This window comes from Engraulis encrasicolus, chromosome 3 (genome assembly GCF_034702125.1).
Source record: "Engraulis encrasicolus isolate BLACKSEA-1 chromosome 3, IST_EnEncr_1.0, whole genome shotgun sequence".
Lineage (NCBI taxonomy): Eukaryota > Metazoa > Chordata > Actinopteri > Clupeiformes > Engraulidae > Engraulis > Engraulis encrasicolus.
Genome location: NC_085859.1, coordinates 43,074,285 through 43,095,474, shown reverse-complemented (window position 1 = coordinate 43,095,474; position 21,190 = coordinate 43,074,285). Strand labels below are relative to the sequence as shown.

The 21,190-nt window shown below is 43.6% G+C and overlaps 1 protein-coding gene across 2 annotated transcripts in view; it reads left to right on the top strand.

The window, feature by feature from the left end:
• Window positions 1-776: 776 nt before the first annotated feature.
• Window positions 777-21,190, top strand: part of rasef (RAS and EF-hand domain containing) — a 27,401-nt gene continuing 6,987 nt past the window's right edge. The window contains exons 1-12 of one of the 2 annotated variants that reach the window (XM_063194516.1): window positions 777-1,211; window positions 5,641-5,787; window positions 6,617-6,707; window positions 10,616-10,711; window positions 11,872-11,949; window positions 13,404-13,519; window positions 15,818-15,886; window positions 16,233-16,317; window positions 17,802-17,866; window positions 18,408-18,735; window positions 19,189-19,317; window positions 19,848-19,995. In XM_063194516.1, the coding sequence (XP_063050586.1) occupies window positions 865-1,211; window positions 5,641-5,787; window positions 6,617-6,707; window positions 10,616-10,711; window positions 11,872-11,949; window positions 13,404-13,519; window positions 15,818-15,886; window positions 16,233-16,317; window positions 17,802-17,866; window positions 18,408-18,735; window positions 19,189-19,317; window positions 19,848-19,995 (1,699 nt within the window). In that variant the 5' untranslated portion in view covers window positions 777-864. Of the gene's footprint in view, window positions 1,212-5,640; window positions 5,788-6,616; window positions 6,708-10,615; window positions 10,712-11,871; window positions 11,950-13,403; window positions 13,520-15,817; window positions 15,887-16,232; window positions 16,318-17,798; window positions 17,867-18,407; window positions 18,736-19,188; window positions 19,318-19,847; window positions 19,996-21,190 lie in introns of both variants that reach the window. The other variant, XM_063194515.1, reaches the window with a different exon arrangement.

The window sequence follows — 21,190 nt, the reverse complement described above, 5'->3', positions numbered from 1 at the left end:
CCAAATTATATCACAAGCACAATATGGGCAATTTACCATTTACTCTGCTCATCCATCTGTGTACTGCCCTGCTAAACCTGTTCCGGAAAATGATCCCTTTCCCCCTAAAAAAAAAAAAAAAGACCTCGGGTTGCAAAATGCTTATCGAGGTGGGCAGAGTTTCTGTGCCTTTTGTTCCCTTCAGTTTTAGGTTCCTTTTCCGTATCAACCCTCTGACAGTATCCCATTTAGGTGGCCTACCAGGGGCAACAGAAAATGATGTGATTTATCATAATGGACTATTCCTCGGTTCTCTCAGTAATTCTGCCTTTGGCAAAGATTACTGATGATATTTTGGCTGAATTATCTCTGCAGGGCCTGTGGTATGTGGTGCTACCAGTAGTATAGGTCACAATGAAAGTTGAAATTTGACTCAAGTAGAGTTGAAGTTGACATGGATAGGAACAGGTACAGGGATTAAATAACACAAATTTCCACCCGTGTGACTAAACATTTATTAACATGTTATAGGCTCTGACTCCACCTGTCCAGTCACCAGGTGATATAATAGCCAGCTACACCACCCTCATGCTTTTGTTGGCTCTCTGATTAGAGGTAATTCGGCCACCTCACTTTGAACGGTAGCCAGCTTACGGTTAGCGCACTTCCCATTCTCCACGACGTGGGAAATGGGAACTGAGGGAGAGGTGGGTTGTCCAGCCAATCAAGACTTCTACACTTCAGCCCTCTCACCGGTCCAGACAACAGGTGCATTCCCTCAGTGCGCGCCCGCACATACGGATGCCATGACGCAGGGCAGTTACCCTACCTGTAAAATCGTTTGGCTGGTAAACTAAGTTATATGGAATTTCAAACGGAGCAAACATGACTTTTGAGAGCAACGGGATACAAATGGAGTCTCATGATGACCAACACGACAGGCTTCTAACACTATTTCACGCTTATGACGTTGACAACTCGGGACGCATTGAAAAAGACGAGTTTTTGCAGATCTGCTCCGAGCTCCACGTCAGGTCCTCGGAGACAGAGGCGATATTCGCCAAACTCGACACCGATCGAGACGGTTCGATCAACTTGCAAGAATTTCTGTGTGGATTTCGGCGGGTTTCAGATTTGCTGTCCGGCGAAGACATGGAGAGTGATGACAACTTTTCTCCCGCCTGGGAGGACTTTCAGACCCGAATGGGAGACCTGGCTAAGTATATTGCCAAGTAAGTCGCATATCCATTCTATAAAGATGCTGAAAAGCCTGGTGGGACAGTCAAATCGTTTGACAGGCTACATCAAAGCAATGCCACTCTCAGTATGTTGCGCAAACCAAACCAACCGTGACCAATTGCCTTAAAAAATACAGGGCTATTGATAGTAAGATTGATTAATAAACTATGTTACTGTCACCAACAATATTCACAACGATGCCAGGTGTTCTGTTCAAAGGAAAGTAATGTTGGGCCCCCAGATTGCCCATGAGAGAGACAGTTGTTGACCTCATTCGTGTCGAGACCTGTCCACTATAATCTAAAATGTAAATTATGTTGTAGGCCTATTTATTAAATATCAATTAACAACATAAATGTACAAAGTTGTCTCTCAACAGTGAGCAGGTAAATGAAATGCAATTGTTTGTGTGTGCGCGCGGGTTTGCGTGACGGTGAGTGCGCAACATCCCAGAGCCCCAGGGTTGGCACAAGACTGGCCACCATTGACATGCAGATCAACAGCGAGGCATCAATTACCATTGATCGACAATGCACCCAATTTATGCCTGTGCCTGTGTGTGTCATGATGGCATTTCTTTAAAGCAGTTACATCAGACTCACATGGTGTCATGTTGAGACAAATGGTGTGTGTGAGAGAGATGTAGGTTTTCCCCTTGTGCTCAAGGGAAGAGTGTTCAGATCATGAGGGTCTAAATTGATTTTTCATTTTTGTACTAAAAAGTGAGACTGGAGGACAGAAGTGATTTCAAAAGCAAACAATAGCTATAGCTATACATGTTGATAGCCTACTTATGACACTAGGCATGATGATGCATATAAAGTAGAAGTACTGTGCTACGAATGTAATTACAACACTAGTATTATGATAGTATTTAGTTGCATCCATGTGATATTATACTACTATTGTTTTATTGTACTTTATACTTCATTATATGTAATATTATGTCATTAGTGTTGTATTTACATCTGCAACAGTAGGCCCTACTTCTACTATACATTTGTGCTCAACACAGTGTATGGATTTGTGGCCCGTGTTATGTTTGAATTGCTTGAAGAAGGTCAGTAGACCGAAACGTTGCATTAAACCATGCAAAAATGAACAGTGTGCGGGAGCTTTCTTTACTTTAACGTTGGTGACTTTGGGGTTCCACTCCTACTACGCACCTGACCAAGGAGGTGTGCAAGAATTCTCAACTTACTATGGCCTGTGTAATGGAAAGATGGTGGGATGGATCCCACGCCAGGTGTCTAAATATTGTGCCATAGTCTCCTCTTTTGTGTTGGGTCTTCTCTTATCTACTGAGCCTCTGATGCCCTAGTTCTGTGCCACAGAGGAGACTTGAGCCCTGCGACCCAGTAGCGAGTTGCTCTCTGTGCCAAGTCATGGGTAAGCGGTTAGGGCGTTAGACTTGTAGCCCAAAGGTTGCCGGCTTGACTCCGGACCCTCCAGGTTGATGGGGGAGTAATTAACTACGTAGCTCTCCCCCATCCTCCTCCATGACTGAGGTACCCTGAGCATGGTATCGTCCCACCGCACTGCTCCCTTTCGGGCGCCATTGGGGCCTTCCCCCTTGCATGGATGAGGCATAAATGCAATTTCACTGTGTGTGTGCAGTGTGCACTTGTGTGCTGTGGAGTGCTGTGTCGCAATGACAACGGGAGTTGGAGTTTCCCTGTTCGGCTTTCACAGTGGTCACTTATGCCCAGTGGGTGCTATTGGGCGCTGTCCCCTTGAATGGATGAGGCATAATGCAATTTCATTGTGTGTGTGCAGTGTGCACTTGTGTGCTGTGGAGTGCTGTGTCACAATGACAACAGGAGTTTGAGTTTTCCTGTTCGGCTTTCACAGTGGTCACTTATGCCCAGTGGTGACTTGTGCCCTGTGCTAGCCTGGTTTTACCAGACCACATTACTTCGTAATTCATTTTTGATCTGGATCCTCAATGCCCTGGTTTGAAATGAGTGGACCTGCTCTGACCAGTCGCTGACAGTTGACGTTCATGCCGTTATTGTCCCTTGTTTGACTACTGAGTCTCAGGCTTCATACGCACTAAGGTGGATACATATGAAAACGTACAATAAGGAATCCATTCATGGCTCCTGTTATGTAGACAGTAATATGGTGATTTGAACACCGGAAACTAACTATACCTTTTGAAAATTATGGCTAATGTGTTCAAATCTCAAAGCGCTGGCTTCACTGATAAGCAGAACATTCTGAAAATGGTATGAAAGTGATACTGTGGACGCAGAGCGTTTTAACTACAGATACGTGTATTATTTCTATTTGTCTGAGTTAATGTGTACATGGCTTCAGCTATCCAAAATCTGTTCCACGGTGGTCTCTCATTCCCTGTGTCTCCTTACTGAGCCTCTGACGGGCCTAGCTCCATATGACATTAGAGCATGGGTGGGGAACATATGGCCCACGGGCCGTTTTCGGCACGTAAGGGCGTCTTATCCGGCCACCGATATAATTTTAATTTTACTTGAAATATAACATGTTTTGTAAAGCAAACTTAGAAATTACATTAGCAATACAATTAAGTTATATTTTTAGGGGACCTAGTGAAGATGGGGTCTGTTGTAAATGTTCAATATCAATATAGGCCTAAGGTGCAGGGAGAAATCCTGGTTTGTGTTCAGTGTAGACCTTGGAGGACTATATCAAATTTGAAGTGGCCCCTCGAATGAAAAAAGTTTGTCAGTCGTCAGTCGCTTATGCTGTTTGGTTATTATTATATTATATTATTATAGTATTTTCTTTGAGACTGGCCCACAATTTAGAGGAGGCCACACAAAAATGGCCAGGCCAGGTCATTTTTTCTAACCCTGCCCTGCTTGTACCCTGTGCTGTGCCTTTCTGTGTGCCATAGTCCCGGCCATTTTTTGGTCCCAGTGAGTCTAGTGCCCTGCTTGTGCCCTGTGCCCTTCTCTGTGCCATGGTGTGCCATCTCTTGTGTCCTGTTCTTGAAGGGCATGGTGCTCTCCTTCACCCAGCTGGCACTCTGATACAACCCGAACCCTGACAGGAACTCTCTGCCCTCCTAATGCTGAGACTGTATAGCAGATGGGCCCGTTCACTCTTTTCTGAAAACATTCAACTACATCATAATGACATTGCCATGGCATTATTAGGAGTCTTAAGTAACAGAGTAAGACTTGGTCAGAATAATTTTGGCGACACTATACTATATACTATAGCAGGGGTCCCCAACCTTTCTGGGTCTGAGGGCTACCAAGGGCTACCCAAGGGCTACTGAGGGCTACCCGAGGGCTACTTTTGTTCAAAATCCTCTACTGATGTCTTGGCATCATTCTCAAATCACACTATTATTGAATGATAATTTGCTTATAGGTTATAAAGAATAAATAATCTCATATTTAAATTAAGAAAAGCATTAACTGTGACTAAAATCTGGTAGTCTTCACTGTTTACTAACATCTTTGGTGGGCACATCAGAAGCTCCTGGAGGGCTACCTGGCGCCCGTGGGCACCACGTTGGTGACACCTGTACTATACTATAATTTATTTATTTAACCTTTCAACCAGGAAGTGGTCCCATTGAGTTACAGTAACTCTTCAGGAAGTCCTTGCCAAGATGGCGACTTAAAAAAAGTTAACAAGAAGGTAATAAAACACTGAAGGCTCTGCACAAAGGGGTTAGGAACCGGACTGAGACTGAGGTGCACACAATGGCTGATACAAGTACAGTATAAGTGCATAGTAGCCTCAAAATGCATGCTGTTCCACCAGTGGAATGCTGGAATGGTCCCTGAAAAGACTTAACTACCACAGTACTAACACACCATTACACGGTACAACATTACACAGGGCCTTTAGTACTACATGAGGACTTGGTCATTGCCATTCTGGTACTAACAATTTTGTAACAGGGGACATGTTTATAAGAGTAAGAGTATGCACATCCCACCTCTCTGAGGCCAGGTGCAGGACAAAGGCGAGGACAAAAGAAGTCTGCACACTGCAGCTCCGCTTTGAAGGTTTATTCAGGTCATACGTTTTGCCCCAACAGGGTCTTCATCGTGTCATGTTTATTTTAACCTGATAAAAACAAACAATAAAGGGTTACACTTTACTTGACTCTGGCATCATACGTTTGACATAATAGTGTCAAAAGAGTGTCATTACACCGTCATGAACGCATCATAAACATAATGTCAATGTCGTGAATGTTTTACGGTCATGAAAAGTTGACATTGTCAGGGCTGTCTTTATCATAACTGAATGTCACAATTTTTTATGACATTGACATAATGTTTATGACACATGAATGACTGCCTTACAACACTGTTATGACACTATTACTTCATACGTATGACGTCAGCGTCAAGTAAAGCTTTACCCAATAAAGACAGCAACATGAATTAATTTGCGGCCTGTGTGTCTTGACGCTAGGCGAGAGCAGACGGCCATCCTCCACCAGAACATCAGCATGACGGAGCCGCGGCTGGTGCCTCAGTACGAGCGGGTGGTGCTCAACTTCACCAGGGAGATCAAACTGCAGACCACCGAGATGGAGCACCTGGCCCTGGCCGTCAAAAGGTACACACACACACACACACACACACACACACACACACACACACACACACACACACACACACACACACACACACACACACACACACACACACACACACACACACACACACACACACACACACACACACAAATGCACACACTCCCATAAATGTATGCATACAAAAGCATGCGTAGGCCTACATATATAGACAGAATCACACGTGCACACACACTTTTGACCACACGCACATGTAATGGAGACCCTCAGGTGGGACCCAATACTTTGGGTTACGCACAAATACACCTATGCATGCATGCTTGCATACAAAAGCATGTGTATACTGTATACTGTGTACACACAGAAACACACACATACACATGTGCGCACATGCATGCATACAAAAGTGTGCGCACATTTAAATCTGTGCATTCATGCACACATAGAGTACACACACACACACACACACACACACACACACACACACACACACACACACACACACACACACACACACACACACACACACACACACACACACACACACACACACACACACACACACACTTGTAACGGTGTATTTTTGTCAAAAAGGGAAATAAATCTGGTGCCACACGGATGTCTATTTTCTGTAATTTATTTTTTTATTTTTATTTTTTTTTTTTTTTGAGTGAGGACTCTGATGCACTAAAAAATAAATTACAGAAAATAGACATCCGTGTGGCACCAGATTTATTTCCCTTTTTGCCTATGTTTTGGTCCTGCTCTGGTTGCACCGGATTGTTAATTTAGAAGCGCGGAGTGCGTATCTCCTTTGTTTTATAAGTGTATTTTGTCCTTTGTCTTGTCCAGAGCTCATGACCAGGCCTCTATGCAGCTGAGTGAGATGGAGGAGGAGATGGACCAGCGGATACACGCAGCAGAACGAAGCACACGAATACAGGTACACACACACACACACACGAATACAGGTACACACACACTTGTGCAGCCACACACTCAGACGCATAGATACAGACACAGACACAGTCCCGTAGGCGCACATACACACTGACGCGTGGACACACACACTACGCAGACGCACACTCACATGGATAGGTAGAAACCTCGGCCTGGACTGAGCTCAGCCAGTGGTTCCATGACCAAGAAGGTAGTGAAGTTTAGGGTGGTGAGTATAATGGAATGGCAGCTGGCTTTCCATTGTGCTCAACTCACCACCCTAAACTTGACGTTTCGATGCACCTGTGTCCACCCATGTCCGTGACCAACTTGGGTGCGATAATTAGGGTGGTGAGTGTAGCGGAGAGTTAGTAAACTTCCCCCGTAACACCTTAAAATAGATCACGCTCAACTGACTGAGATAACGACACGCACACCGACACATAGCCACACATAGCTTTACCCAAGTGATCAATCAAGTGTGTGTGTGATGTCATATCTATTCTCGTAGACATGACATCATCACACCTGTGTGTGTTTGTGATTGGCTTATGGCTGACTCCAGATCAGCTGACCCAGGGCCTACCTGTCATCATGGCTGGACTGAGGCAAAAAAAATCGGCCCAGGCATTTTCAGCCATGACCAGTTCAGCAGGCATTGAGAGAGAGGACAAAGAAGCCTTTAACAACCTTTTAGCCATCTAATCTGAGCTATTTTGACCACAAGAGCCAAAATATTTAAATCTGGCTATCTCGAAGAGGCCTACTAGTGGCGTGAGGACAGATACCATGGCCAGGTCAAAATCATCCACAGTTCACCAGGCCATCCTATAATACTACAATTTCATTTCGTATTCATGAATGAAATTGAAGTATTATGGGATGGCCGTTAGCAGGCAACTGTTACAGGCCAATGCCCTGTACCCCCAATGGCCACTCCAGCCATGCCTGTCATCCCTCCCTCCATCCCTCCCAGTGTTCCCTGTGAAGGAGTGTACCTGTTCCCAGCTGTATGCCTCTTATCTCCCTCTCCCCTAGTGCTTATGTAAGGGTGTGGTGCGGTGCTCACACCTGTTTGCTTAGCGGCAACTGTTTACTTTTTCTCACACACACACACACACACACACACACAAAAAGTAGCCGTAGCCACCAGACCCACTCCACTAGTGTTCCCACTTGTACTAAGTGTGTGTGCGTGTGCGTGTGCGTGTGCGTGTGCGCGCGCGCGTGTGTGTGTGTTTTGTCCTGCTGGAGTGTTTTTGGTTTGAGTGTACACTTGACTCTGTCTTGGTTTGTGATCTGACTGTGTAGAAGGCAAGGCACTCAGTGTTCCATTTTGTCACTTTGGGAGTGTTTTGTCATATGCAGCACTTTAGAATGGAGAAACATTTGACAATAGAATATGTATTAAGGTATGCGTTATCACTTGTTACCTCAGCATTATCACTTGTTTTTCAACAGGTGACAGACAAAGCAGACACAATGACCAAAACAAACACAATAAAACAATAAAAGTCCTCTCGTCATAGCTGGAGGTCAGCAGGTTCACGTGGGCAGGTAATCTGAACAGTAGGGCTAATACGAACAGGTGAGCTTTGAGGAAAAAAGTGTGAGTGTAGCCAACACATGCCGTTCCACCAGTAGAACTTTGTGATAGTCACTGAAAAAGCTTTACTGCCACAGTCCTACACACCACTATGACAGTGTAGCCTACAGGGCCTTAGTAATAAATTATGACTTGGTTATTGCCATTCTGATTACAGCTAATTTAACAGGGGCCGTGCTTCAAGGTTTTAAGAGACTCAGGTCTTTTTTTCTACTGACTTGGACTCTTCTTGGACTCGCTATTAGTTGGACTCTGACTTGTCTTGGACTCGGACACTGGTCTTGCCAAATCAGGCTTTTGGGCACTAACCAACATGTGACTCGGACTTGACTATTCTGGTCTTGGACTTGTCTTGGGCTCTATAAGGGTGGACTTGACTACAAACCTGATGACTACCATACTGTACTTAATGTACAATTACTCAAGCTCTCATTGTACGGCATTACTCACAAACATTACACACAAATGCAAATAATACAGTAAAGAGGATATTACATTACGGTATGTATTTGTTAGAGCAAATAAAGGAGAGGGAACAGAACTTATCCATGTGTTTTGAAAGTCTGAGCACTAATAAACCTGTGGACGTACCAGGAAGCAAACTATGAGAGTTACCCATGTGCAGCCAAATGCAAAGAGAATTCCCGAGAACTCAACTCAACTTCCATAGCAACGGATGTTGTGGAAAATGCATCTTGACTTGACTGGCTGTGTTGAATCAACAGAGTTCTAGTCAAACAATGATTAGACATGCAAAGCTGGACTAGTCATCTGGCATGGCGGGCATTTCCCAGTGGGCCCCGCACCCTCCTGGGCCTCTATTTTCACAAATGTAAAAAAAATATATAATTTTTTTAAAAACATTTCTGAAAATAGGGGCCCACGAGGGTGTAGGGGCCCACCGGAGAGTCAGTTCTGTGCCTCTAATTATGAGGGGCCCCTTTAAGTCAAAATTGTCTGGGCCCTATTTCTCCCCCAGACCAGCCCTTTAGACATGTACTGTGCAGTAGTAGATTATCTAACTTGGCTGGCTATTGGAGGTAGAGTACAGTAGAGGTGCTGTACCATACTTTCGTGAGTAAGAGGGAGGCTTCTTTGGGTGGGGTGCTTCCCAGCCTCCTTGGTACACACAGATGCACACACTATAGATGTTTGTTTAGACAGATTGCGTTGTCACAACACAATTTTGTTTTATTGCTGTCGTACTCCCATAATGCACGCTGTACCACCAGTGGCATGCTGTAATGGTCATCGAAAGGTTAATTACCATAGTATTACTCTACTATGACATAACAGAGGGCCTTTAGTAATGCACCATGACTCAAACATTGCCATTCTGGTAACAGCTACTTTTTAACGCCGTGTTTTAACAGGTTAAAGGGACAGTTTGGTCAATTTCAACATGCAGTTGTATTGCTCATGCTACCCTTGACTTGTCAGTTCCTGGCCACATTTTTCGGCTCAGCCCTTTCCGAGATATGAGCAATTCTAATGGGGGCAGCGTTTGTTTACATTTTTAAAAAATGAAACATAGGCCAACTCCAAATATTTTCCCAAAAGGTACTGCTGTTTGCTAGTTGTCTGCTGATGTTTTATAACCTTTTGGATGTTTTTGGGAATAAATAAAAATGTTTTTTTTTTAAATGTAAACAAAGAGCTGCCCCCATTACAATGACCAGGATCTCGGAAACGGCTGAAGAAGAAGAAAAAAAAATCTCAGGCACTGACAAGTCCAGGGTAGTGTGAGCATTACAACTGCATGTTGAAATTGACCAAACTGTCCCTTTAAGAATAATATTGTCATGCAAATAGGCTGTAATTGTGTGTATGAAGTTTAAGATTGCTTCCACACAAATTCAGCATGAGTAGGTACAGCACATAGCCTACATCAAGATCAGTGTTTGCTGTAGAATTTTTGTTAGTCAAGGTGTTGGTGGATTGGCTGGTCTCAGAAACACTCGACTATCATCATTGGAAAGGCTTTGTTATGCAGCTTCGTATGAAACGTGACATGAAAACCTCTGAAAGTGTACTCAGAAATTACACTCACAACACAAAATTGTTATCATTTCAGGGGACCTAATGAAGGTGGTACCAGGTGTTTGATTTCAAGATGACTGCCCTGACAATAAAGTGCTGGGGGAAACCCTAAGGATGTCATATAAAACATTCACTACGTATGTGAGAATGCAAGTGTTGTTCAATATATGCAGTTTAATACATTTAATAGTCTTTCTTTAACGTCTGTGTGCTTCCTTGTGTGTATGCGTTCGTGCATGCGTGCGTGTGTGTGTGTGTGTGTACAGGAAGTGAAGAGATCGGAGTCTGCACTGAATGAACTAAGGCAACAGTACGATACACAGGTGTATGAGCTACAGCAGAAAATACGAACACTGCAGGTGGTGAGTTCACAGACACACGCACGCACGCACGCACGCACGCACGCACGCACGCACGCACGCACGCACGCAGGTACACACACACACACACATGCACGCAGGTACACACACACACACACACACACACACACACACACACACACACACACACACACACACACACACACACACACACACACACACACACACACACACACACACACACACACACACACAGTCATTCATAGATTATTAACCCTTCCACAGTATTTCCGTTGTTCATTGCAGTACACATTAGTTAATGTTTGCGATTTTGTACAGTACGTGGATATTAATGCCATCCATCTCATTCAGTCCTCCACACATGAAATGTCGACGATAACGCTTTACTTTACGGTACAGTGATTACTGTGTACTTTCTGCGTAACAACAGGGTACAGAGAGAAGTTACATGGTATCTAGCGGGTAAAAGGGGGGTGATTACAAAGTCAACACCCTGTAATACACATATCTCAAGAATTAATGGAGTGTCCTAGCGTTAGTTCTGGCCAGGCCATGGTAGTCAAGAGCCGCTGCTTATTATCTGTTCTAGATCTTATCAACTCTCCTCCCTCCTCATTGGTCAGTTTCAAATTTGGCGCCTTTTAAAAGTTCTCTGTTTTTTACCAACTCTGGCTGCTCGCTTCTTCGCAACCCACCACCTCCCCAACTCCACCTTGTCGTGTATGACATGGCATGGGCTACTCCTTGTCATGTTGCCTGCTCTGTTCATGGGGGAATTGTTTGATCTCCTAATCGTAAATTGGGAGAGCATTCCCTACGCTGCTGCTGTCCCCTGAATCTCTCATTTCCATGGTGCTCAGGGAAATCAGGGGACTCCTCTGTACAGAGCCATACCACCAAATTCATAACTATTCAATAAAGAATTTGCATTTTTGCAGTTTCTTGACTGTAATGGTCCTGACAGAACAATGAACCCACTGCATCTTTTCTAACTAACTAATCATCTAACTTCTCTGTTACCCTGTTGTTACCCAATTAATGGTATTTATTTTGTAATTACCCCCTTTTTACCAGTTGAATACCATGTCATTTCTTTCTTTTACCCTCCTGTTACCCAGAAAGTTCAAAGTAATTACGTATATTAAAGTAAAGCGTTACCGAAACGTCTCCTGAATCCCCAGGCTGAGGAGCAGAACAGGACTGTCACTCTGAAAGACGAGGCATCAGCACTGAAGAAGAAAAACAACCAGCTGACATTGGTAAAGATGCACATTTTTGATTTGTAAGAGTTCCTGCAGCTCGTTTGAGATAGCAGACTCACATTGTTATTGGTTCTGATATCCTAACCATTTGTTAAATCAATACACTCACACCCAAGACGCATTAGGTAGGGTAGTAGTAACCCCAGAGACTGTGGTACCCTAAACTGATACCCTAAACAGTAGATATGAAGAGCTTCTTTGCAAAATGACGTATATGCATTTTGAAACATTTTGGGAAAATAACTTTTGCTATTTGCACCCGGGTGTAAACAGTGAACATTGCTATTTGCACCCGGGTGGAAATAGCCATTCTTGCTATTTACACCCGGGTGTAAATAATCTTTGTTGCTATTTGCATCCGGGTGGAAATAGTGAACATTGCTATTTGCACCCGCATGTGAATAGTGAATGTTGCTATTCACATCCGGGTGTAAAGTCTTTGTTGCTATTTGCACCCGGGTGTAAATAGTCTTTGTTGCTATTTGCACCCGGGTGTAAATAGTCTTTGTTGCTATTTGTACTAGTACAAAGACTAGTACATTGCTATTTGCACCTGGGTATTTGCACCCGGATGTGAATAGTGAACTCATCGAGCGAACTCAATATGGGCTCTTCCACTGTCGGCCCAAATAAGGTTCCAGGTACCTAGGTGTCATGATTGATGACCATCTATTGTCCTCTGTCCACATAGGCCTAGCCTCATATGCCCGGACATGTCCCTTCTCACCTTTTGATGATCTCAGAGTCAAACACTTGGACTCATGTATTAGTAGTGGGCATTGCATTGCACTGGAAAACACATTTTATTTTATATGGGTTTAAAAAGTAATTTCTCAAAATATTTGAATGGCAAGAATTCACATATAGGCACTTATGTCATTTTGCAATGGAACTCTTCATATAGTGATAGCATAAATCTGGCCAAAGCATAAATGTTTCACAACTGTGTCTCAAAGCTTGATAAATGATTAGAAATTCATTTCTGAAGTACCTCTAGTCTAATGAACAGTTAATAAATGATTCATTCTTATTTATTATTAGGTCTATGTCTTGTGAACTGTTTATAAATTGCATGGTTGGTGTGGCTATCAAAGTCTGTTCATTAATCATGAACAGTTCATGCATTGGTTCCTCAGGTATTGCAATGACAATGTCTGTTTGTCTACCCAACTCCATCATCTCTAGCTCATTCTGAACTTCAAATTTGATTAGTTAACTCATATGGGAAGTAACAGGGCATAGATACTGTATGTACATTCTGTTAAACTTTCATGACAATCCGATGTCTGATGGTGGCTCAATTGGTGTGTGTGTGTGACGTTTGTATGTGTGTGCGTTTGTGTGTGTGGGGAGCGTATGTGCGCATGTGTGTGCGCTCACACGTGTCTGTGTGTGTGTGTGTGTGTGTGTGTGCGTGTGCGTGTGTGTGTGTGTTGTGTTTTTTTCTGTAGGACAACCAGCGTCTGAAACAGGAGGTGCTGGAGTCCCACACCAACATTGCCTTCCTGCAGAGCGAACTGGTCTCCCTCAAGAGCGACCTGACTGACCACAGCATCAACTCTGAGAGGTGAGACTCACTCTGACAGTGGTGCTCTTTCTGCAATCAAAGAGTAGAGAGGCTGCTGTGATATGTGTGTGTCAGACATTGTCTGCAACAAAATTGCCCATTTGGGTTTACACATATATGGATATTTTTGATAACGTCATGGCCTCACGTTTACACGAAAACACATAAAAGTGCATGGTGCACGGTTTTAAAAATCGCCCATTTCGGGTGCTAAAACGCACCTGTCACAATGGAGTTTTTATTCAACTGGAGTTTTTTTTTCCACAGGTTGTGTTTGCATGTAAATGGATAGAAAACATTAGCCTGGTTCCTACCAGAGATCTCTGTGTGTAGCTCTGGAGCCCACTGGTGGCGCTCCAACAGACACAGAGGTCTGGGAGACTGTAGCAGGATTCAATTTCAAGACTCGAAAAATAATGCCAAGTACTTATTGCTTCAATATTAATGGCAGTCACATGACATATTGTATACTATATTGACGCTTCAAAGATCAACAGAAAACGTTTTTGAAGGAATTTGTTGATATTGAAGCAATAAATGCTGCGATTATTTTTTTGACTGTAGAAATGGAATCCTGCTACATGCTCCCAGACCAAGTAGTGGAGCTCACGAAGCTGTGCAGAACTACAGGTCGGGCAAGAGCCAGGCAAAGAAAAAATATCCACATTTAAAAATATCCGCACATAAAACCAGCACCTTATCTGTGTCGATTTGTGCTGAATGAGAAACTTCTCTCTTTCTCTCTGTCTTTTCTCTCCCTTCTGTCTCTCTCTCTCTCTCTCTCTCTTTCTCTCTCTCTCTCTCGCTCTCTCTCTTTCTCAGTCACCCACACACACACACATAAAAACAGAGACATACACTGGAGGCATGTGGAGGTTTGCCTGTTTGCTTTTCAGTCACGCGGAGAGCAGGCCAGAGCAGGATATCCTGGTGTGACTTCAGTCTGCCAAGGCATTCCTCTGCCCTGTCTCCCGGCAACACAGAACGTTTTGAAAGAGAGAGGTGCCGCACACTCACGAGTTGCAGAAATGATCTTTTAATGCGACAAAGTTTCAGCCTCCGTCTGCCTTCCTCAGGTGACGTATACGTGACCTGAGGACGGCAGACGGAGGCCGAAACACTGTCACATTAAAATATAATTTCTGCAACTCGGGAGTGTGAGGCACTTCTCTCTTCTTTCAAGTGTTTTACTAGTTGCCAGCCCCTCTTTTTCTGGTGTGTGTTTTGCACCTCCACTCAAACACAGTCACCTCTTTCTTTTCATTTTTTGTAGCCTATCGTCAGGTGGATCAGGTGGAACAGGTGGAACGCTGTATTAGTCTTCAAAAAGACTGCCAGGGGCAGTAGTAGTAGGATTAAGAAATTATCCCCCCTGGGCCAGACACTATCTTGGCCCCCCATACGCCCTTGAATTGGTCTAGGGACTACACCAGGACATTTTACACTATATTGGCTGGTACATGAAGAAACTTGGAAAGATTATTATTGCAAAGGTGGTTTTGAAGGCTGGTTTAGTTTGGTGTTCGGGGGGCCAAGTTGGCCTGGCCCCTTGGGCCTACTAAGGCATTACACAGATTATAGTCATTAAGACTCGGTCATTGCCACTTCTGGTGTCTGCATACTTACGGTATCCAGGGGCCTTGCCCTGTTAAGGGGTGTCACTAGATGTAGTCAGAGATAACAGGCAAATAGAATTAGATCGAATTACTCAAAGGTAATATTAGTTTTGTATAAGAGTCATCAAGATATGTCTGTTTGATGAGATGCCACTACCTACAGTACCTACAGTATGGATGGTATCTATTGGCTGTAAATAGGTACACAGGAACATTGGTTGCTTCCGTAATATGACTCAGCTGTGAAGGGAAACATAACATGACCCACAAGAGCTACTGTATTTGCTAAGGGAGTCAAGTTCAGTAAAGTTACATCTCTTTTACAGTCTTATTTAAGAGCCGGTTACATATATTAAGACTGATATAACATTATTTGATAGTTCAGCGATAACTTCTGACTGAAACAGGTTTTTATTTTACTTCAGACATGTTAAAGTTTTGTGTTTTAGCTGACATGTTTCCACCCAAGTTTTGGTATACTGTAGCTATTGCTGTAACAGTTAAACATAATAAAAGTCATACATCTACATCTATTAAACTTCTGACTATCCCCAAAATGTTAGAAAAAGCCTAATCAGGAGGCTTCATGTTGGGGATGGTAGCTGTAAAAAAAACAAAGCATGCTTATTTTGGTGAAAAAAAAGAAAAATCCACTTCATTCTTTTGTTGTTATTGTTCACAGGGATGAAGCCCTTATGCACTGTTTCTCAGAGGAACGGGGAAACCTGGAGAGACAGATAGAGATGCTGCAGTGAGTACAACACAAGTCATTTATTTATTTATTTATTTATTTATTTATTTATTTATTTATTTATTTATTTATTTATTTATTTATTATATGTTTATAAAATTAAATTTTTAAGTTAAATATTAGCCAACCTTTTGTCACCTGATAATAAATTATACAAAAATTATGTAGTTTCAAAATGGTTCTGCTCCATAAAATGACTCCGCGAGTCTCGTGATTTCTTTTATCCTTGTCTGTCTTTTATTTCACTTTCTACTTTGTATTCCTATTTTGATATGGATCATGCACTTTTGTCAGATATAAATAAAGAACTGAAAATAAAATACTGTTTATTTGTGTCTGATGTCAGGTCAGCCAATAGGAAACTGCATGACAGCAACGATGCGCTGCGTTCTGCACTGGAGAACAGCCAGAAGGAGAACAGCAAAATACAGGTACGCATCATGAGCACTGTGGCTAATCTGTTGCTAATTATACCAGAGATTCTTTAAGTATATAGAGATATGCCAACATAATAGGTTTCTATGGGCACCTAACATGACCAGGTTCCGGTCTGCCTAAAGGGGCGTGTCATAATGCTCCTAGCATTGAATAGAACAGTCCTCAGGTCTGCCTAGGTCTGCCTAAAGGGGGATTTCCCCCCCCAATAATAGAACCCGGAAACAATGGGCCAATGGAACCTCTCTCTCTCTACTCTCTCTGATTATACTATGGGTGCTCTCTAATATGCAGACTCCCATCCTCCCTTGCTCCCTTGCATGCTTGTAGCCTCAAGATGACGTCACTGAAGACAGAATTGTATTTCAATATCTTGCAAGAGCGTAATTCTAATGTCATTTTCTAATTTGCAATGAATGAAGAATAGTCCCCCAAAAGTTGTGGTGGCTAGGCGGACAGTGGGGAAATTGTATTGTTTTCTCCACGGAGGCAAGGGGCATCAGCAAAACGTGAGGCCAAAAGCACAGGCCGAGGATGGGCATCTGCATATTGGAAAACACTCTATATGTACAGGTGACAGAGGAAAAACCTGTTCCTGACAGTTGATAGTTAGTTTACTCTCTCCCTTCACGCAACAAGCTCCTCTGAGTACTTCTGCATCAGCTACCATCTCTTCTTTTCCATATTGAAGAGATTACATATGATGGAACAATCGTGAATTTAGTTTTAGGTATTTTTAAGTTTACATGTTATTTTGTTATTCCTAACTATTGTGGAATTCCCATCTATTGTGGTTTGTGAAGCGGAATGTGTGGTAGGCTGGAAGGTTTGCTTACCTACTTTAAGATGGCCTGGAGGGGCCGAAATGGTCTCTGATCAACCAATAAAAGCTGATGAGAAGTGGAAAAAAATGAAAAATTGCAATGAATGCACTCAAATTCAATCAGATCTCTCTGATTGAATTCTGAAACCAGGAATTATTATTATAGAATATAGAATGCATTTTATAGTCGATTTACACATAAATATAAAACTTAAGCCCGATTCGCACGGGATAAATATTACCTATGGACCCCTGGTAATTTGGTAATTCACAATTACCCCTGGACCTCCATGATTTTTCGGGGCGCATTCGTACAGGATAAATAAACGTCTGTTATTTAGTCAATTCACAGACATTACAAGGGAGTTCAGACGGCGCGCCTATGTAAAATTACCCCAGGACGTCTGAGTTTCGCCGAAATACAGTAGGTAATTCGCGGCGGAATTATTACCTCACAAATCGCAGACATGGCACATTCGCACAGGACTAAGAACTCAGACATTCTCTGTAATTATTCCGAATTACCGGGGGTCCATAGGTAATAAAAGTCCCGTCCGAATCGGGCTTTATAATGATATTGAAAGCAGGGAGTAGTACTGAATAGGAGTTTTGGCCATAGAGTGATGATAGTTTTCTCCTGTGATCTGTGATCAGCAGCAAATGGCTACCCCCTCACCAGGTGACCACGCCAGCCGACACAAGAGCTTCTACTCACCACACCGGTGAGTATCATGAAGTCATGTTAAAGCCACGTATGAATATTACAGCATATCAGAGGCATTTAATACTTCATTCATTTTCAAGTTATAAGCATTGACTAAATAGTTGTGCAAGGAAAAAGGCCATGGAAGGCAACAAAAGAAATTTAGGACTACAATTACGATGCGATAATTATGGCAATATTACAAGGTTGGAAACACTAATGTTTGTTGCATCTGTGCTCTTACAAATTACTGTCATTGTTATCGAAAAAAATGTTGTTTCATTTATGTTTCAGATGTTTTTGTTTAACACAATGAATTTGCTTTTGTGCACTTAAAATGCATTATATAAACTTACCATGCCATTTTGACTTACTGTTGCCCCATAATGCACGCTGTACCATCAGAGGCATGCTGCAATAGTCATTGAAAGGTTAATTACCACAGTATAACTCTACTAGAACACAACAGAGGGCCTGTAGTAATGCACTATGACTCGGTCATTGCCATTCTGGTAATTTAATAACGGCGTGTTTTATAACGGGTTAACCATGTGTGGCAGGTGTTGCCACGGGCTGTGTCCAGACGATGGCTTCGACTCCCCACTGCAGCAGTCATCCTTGGCAGCGACCCCCGACGGCCTCCACAGGCCCGGGTGCGAGGCTCTGGCCCTGGCCCTCTGCGACCCCATGCGTCTGCGCAGGCGCAGCTGCGAGCAGGACAGCCTGGCCGAGAGCTGCCTGGACAGCGGACGCTCCACGCTGAGGGGCTCGTACGCGTACGACTCGGAGCAGGAGGGATACAGGCAGGAGGCGCAGCATCAGGACCACCATCAGGATGAGCATCCTATTACACTGCAGCATGCGGACAGCCTCGACACTGACACCGAGGTGAGATACTACATGGTAGACACGCGCACGCACACACACACACACACACAAACACACACACACACAGGGTTGTATGGGTACGTCTGGGAGCAGGAGCGATACAGACAAGAGCAGCATCAGGACCAGTAGGAGCATCCTCACACTGCTGCATGGGCATCGTTATTGATGTGAGAGGTAATGTGAGAGGCGAGTGGGAAGCTGTGGCCTAATGGTTAAGGAGATGGGCTTTAGATCTGAGGGTTACCGGTTCAAATCCCAGCCTCCCAATCCCTATCTCAGTCCATGGCTGAAGTGCCATTGAGCAAGGCACCTAACCCCACATTGCTCCAGGGAATGTAACCAATACCATGTAAATAACTGTAAGTCTCTTTGATCAAAAGCGTTGACTAAGTGTAAGGCAATGTAATGTAATGCCGGCCCGGGTGGGTGTTTATTTGTTTGTTGTCTCCCCAGACGGTGGATGTGCATGATGAGATACCGTTGGAGTCGGACAGTGAGTCGGTACTGGAGTGGAGATCTCACAAGATAGAGAAGAAGAAGAGAGAGACCAACAGGAGGTGTCTCTCCGCCATCTTCACAGAGGTCAGACCCGAGGGATGTGCGTGTGTGTGTGTGTGTGCGTGCGTGCGTGTGTGTATGTGTTTGTCTGTGTGTGTTTGTGTGTGTCTGTGTGTGTGTGTGTGTGTGTGTGTGTGCGTGCGTGCGTGTGTGTATGTGTTTGTCTGTGTGTGTTTGTGTGTGTCTGTGTGTGTCTGTGTGTGTGTGCACTTGTGCATCTGTGTCTGCCATTATGATCTCAGAGGTGAGAATAGAGGACTCTGTGATCTTCCCAGTGAAGGAAACAGTATGCATGTACTGTTTATGTGTAGGTTTGTGTGTGTGTGTGTGTGTGTGTGTGTGTGTGTGTGTGTGTGTGTGTGTGTGTGTGTGTGTGTGTGTGTGTGTGTGTGTGTGTGTGTGTGTGTGTGTGTGTGTGTGTGTGTGTCTGTGTGTCTGTGTGTGTCTGCGTGTTCACATTTTAATAGCCATTTCTTTGGTGCGGTGTGTGTTTGTGTGTGCGTGCGTGCGTGCGTGCGTGTGTTTGTGTGTGTGTGTGTGTGTGTGTTCTGCAGCCGGAGATAGAGCTGGACCGTAGCAAGCCGGCGTCATCTGAGCGTGCCTACCGCGTGGTGCTGGCGGGGGACGCGGCCGTGGGCAAGTCCAGCTTCCTGCTGCGACTCTGCAAGAACGAGTTCACCGAGAGCACCAAGGCCACTCTGGGTAAGAGACTGGGCCAGTGTAGCCAGATGTACAATAATGATCATATTTGTACCATAATTTTGTCCTCTGTACAATCAAAAACATGATGCATGATGTACGATCATTTTAGAGCTTTCATTCAGTTCAGAGTTTTCATTCAGTTATGGGTCCCAAAGGAGGACCCAGCAGAACAGGCTTGGGAACCACTACATTACCTAGTCTATAAAAAAGGATCACCTTTTGGAGGGGTCTGCAGAAGAGTGTCATGTAACTAGCATAAGGACATAGCACATCTCAGGAACATTAGTGGCACTTTTAAAAAAAAAAAGTAATTATTTTGGCTTATTGCCTTTATTATGACAGGACAGCTGAAGAGATGGACAGGAAATGGTTGGGAGAGAGATATGGGGTAGGGATGGAAAATGACATCCCCGACATCAACATATCACTAATGTTCCGTTGCCATTATTATTATCCACTAGGCCTGTAACAGTGATTCATAGCATTGCAAATGCAAGCAAGAGGAACGTGGACGGTGTTATAATAGCCTACAATGTATAAATACTCTCGGATGTTGCCATTGGATATGTAGTGCGTCTTTTGCAACCACGTGCCGTTATTTCAGCACAGTGTTATAATAACACATTATTGATGTTTATGGCTGTTGTCATTAATGTGTCATTACTTATTTATTTTGTTATGTCAAGTTGACATTGGGTGTCATGCCCTATTGTGGCCTAACAGTAGGGCACTAGGTAGTGCACTGGGCCACTACGCCGCCGACCCGGGTTTGATTCCTGCCCAGGTCATTTGCCATCCTTCCCCGACTCTCTCTCCTCACTTATTTCCTGTCCCTTTCTCAAATTAAGGCAGAAAAGACAAATAAAAATATATATTTTTAAAAGACATTGGGTGTCATTACATTTCAAAAACCAAATGACAACAGTCATAAACAAAAGAAAGCGTTTTCTTCAGCAACTCCCAGTAGTCTCTTCAGTAGGGTTAAGGTCAGGCCTGTGGTGTTTGGTTTTTGAAAATGATTACTCATGCCCCCCAAATCCATCTTTCATAGTTGCAGTCAGATGAAAACTTGCGTTGTGATCTTGGAATGTACCGAAACATCATGGATGACAACGTTCCATTGATTATTCAGCAAACAGGTCATCATCTGATCTCTCTTGTTGCCACAGAATCGACTTTTTTACAACAGCAGTTG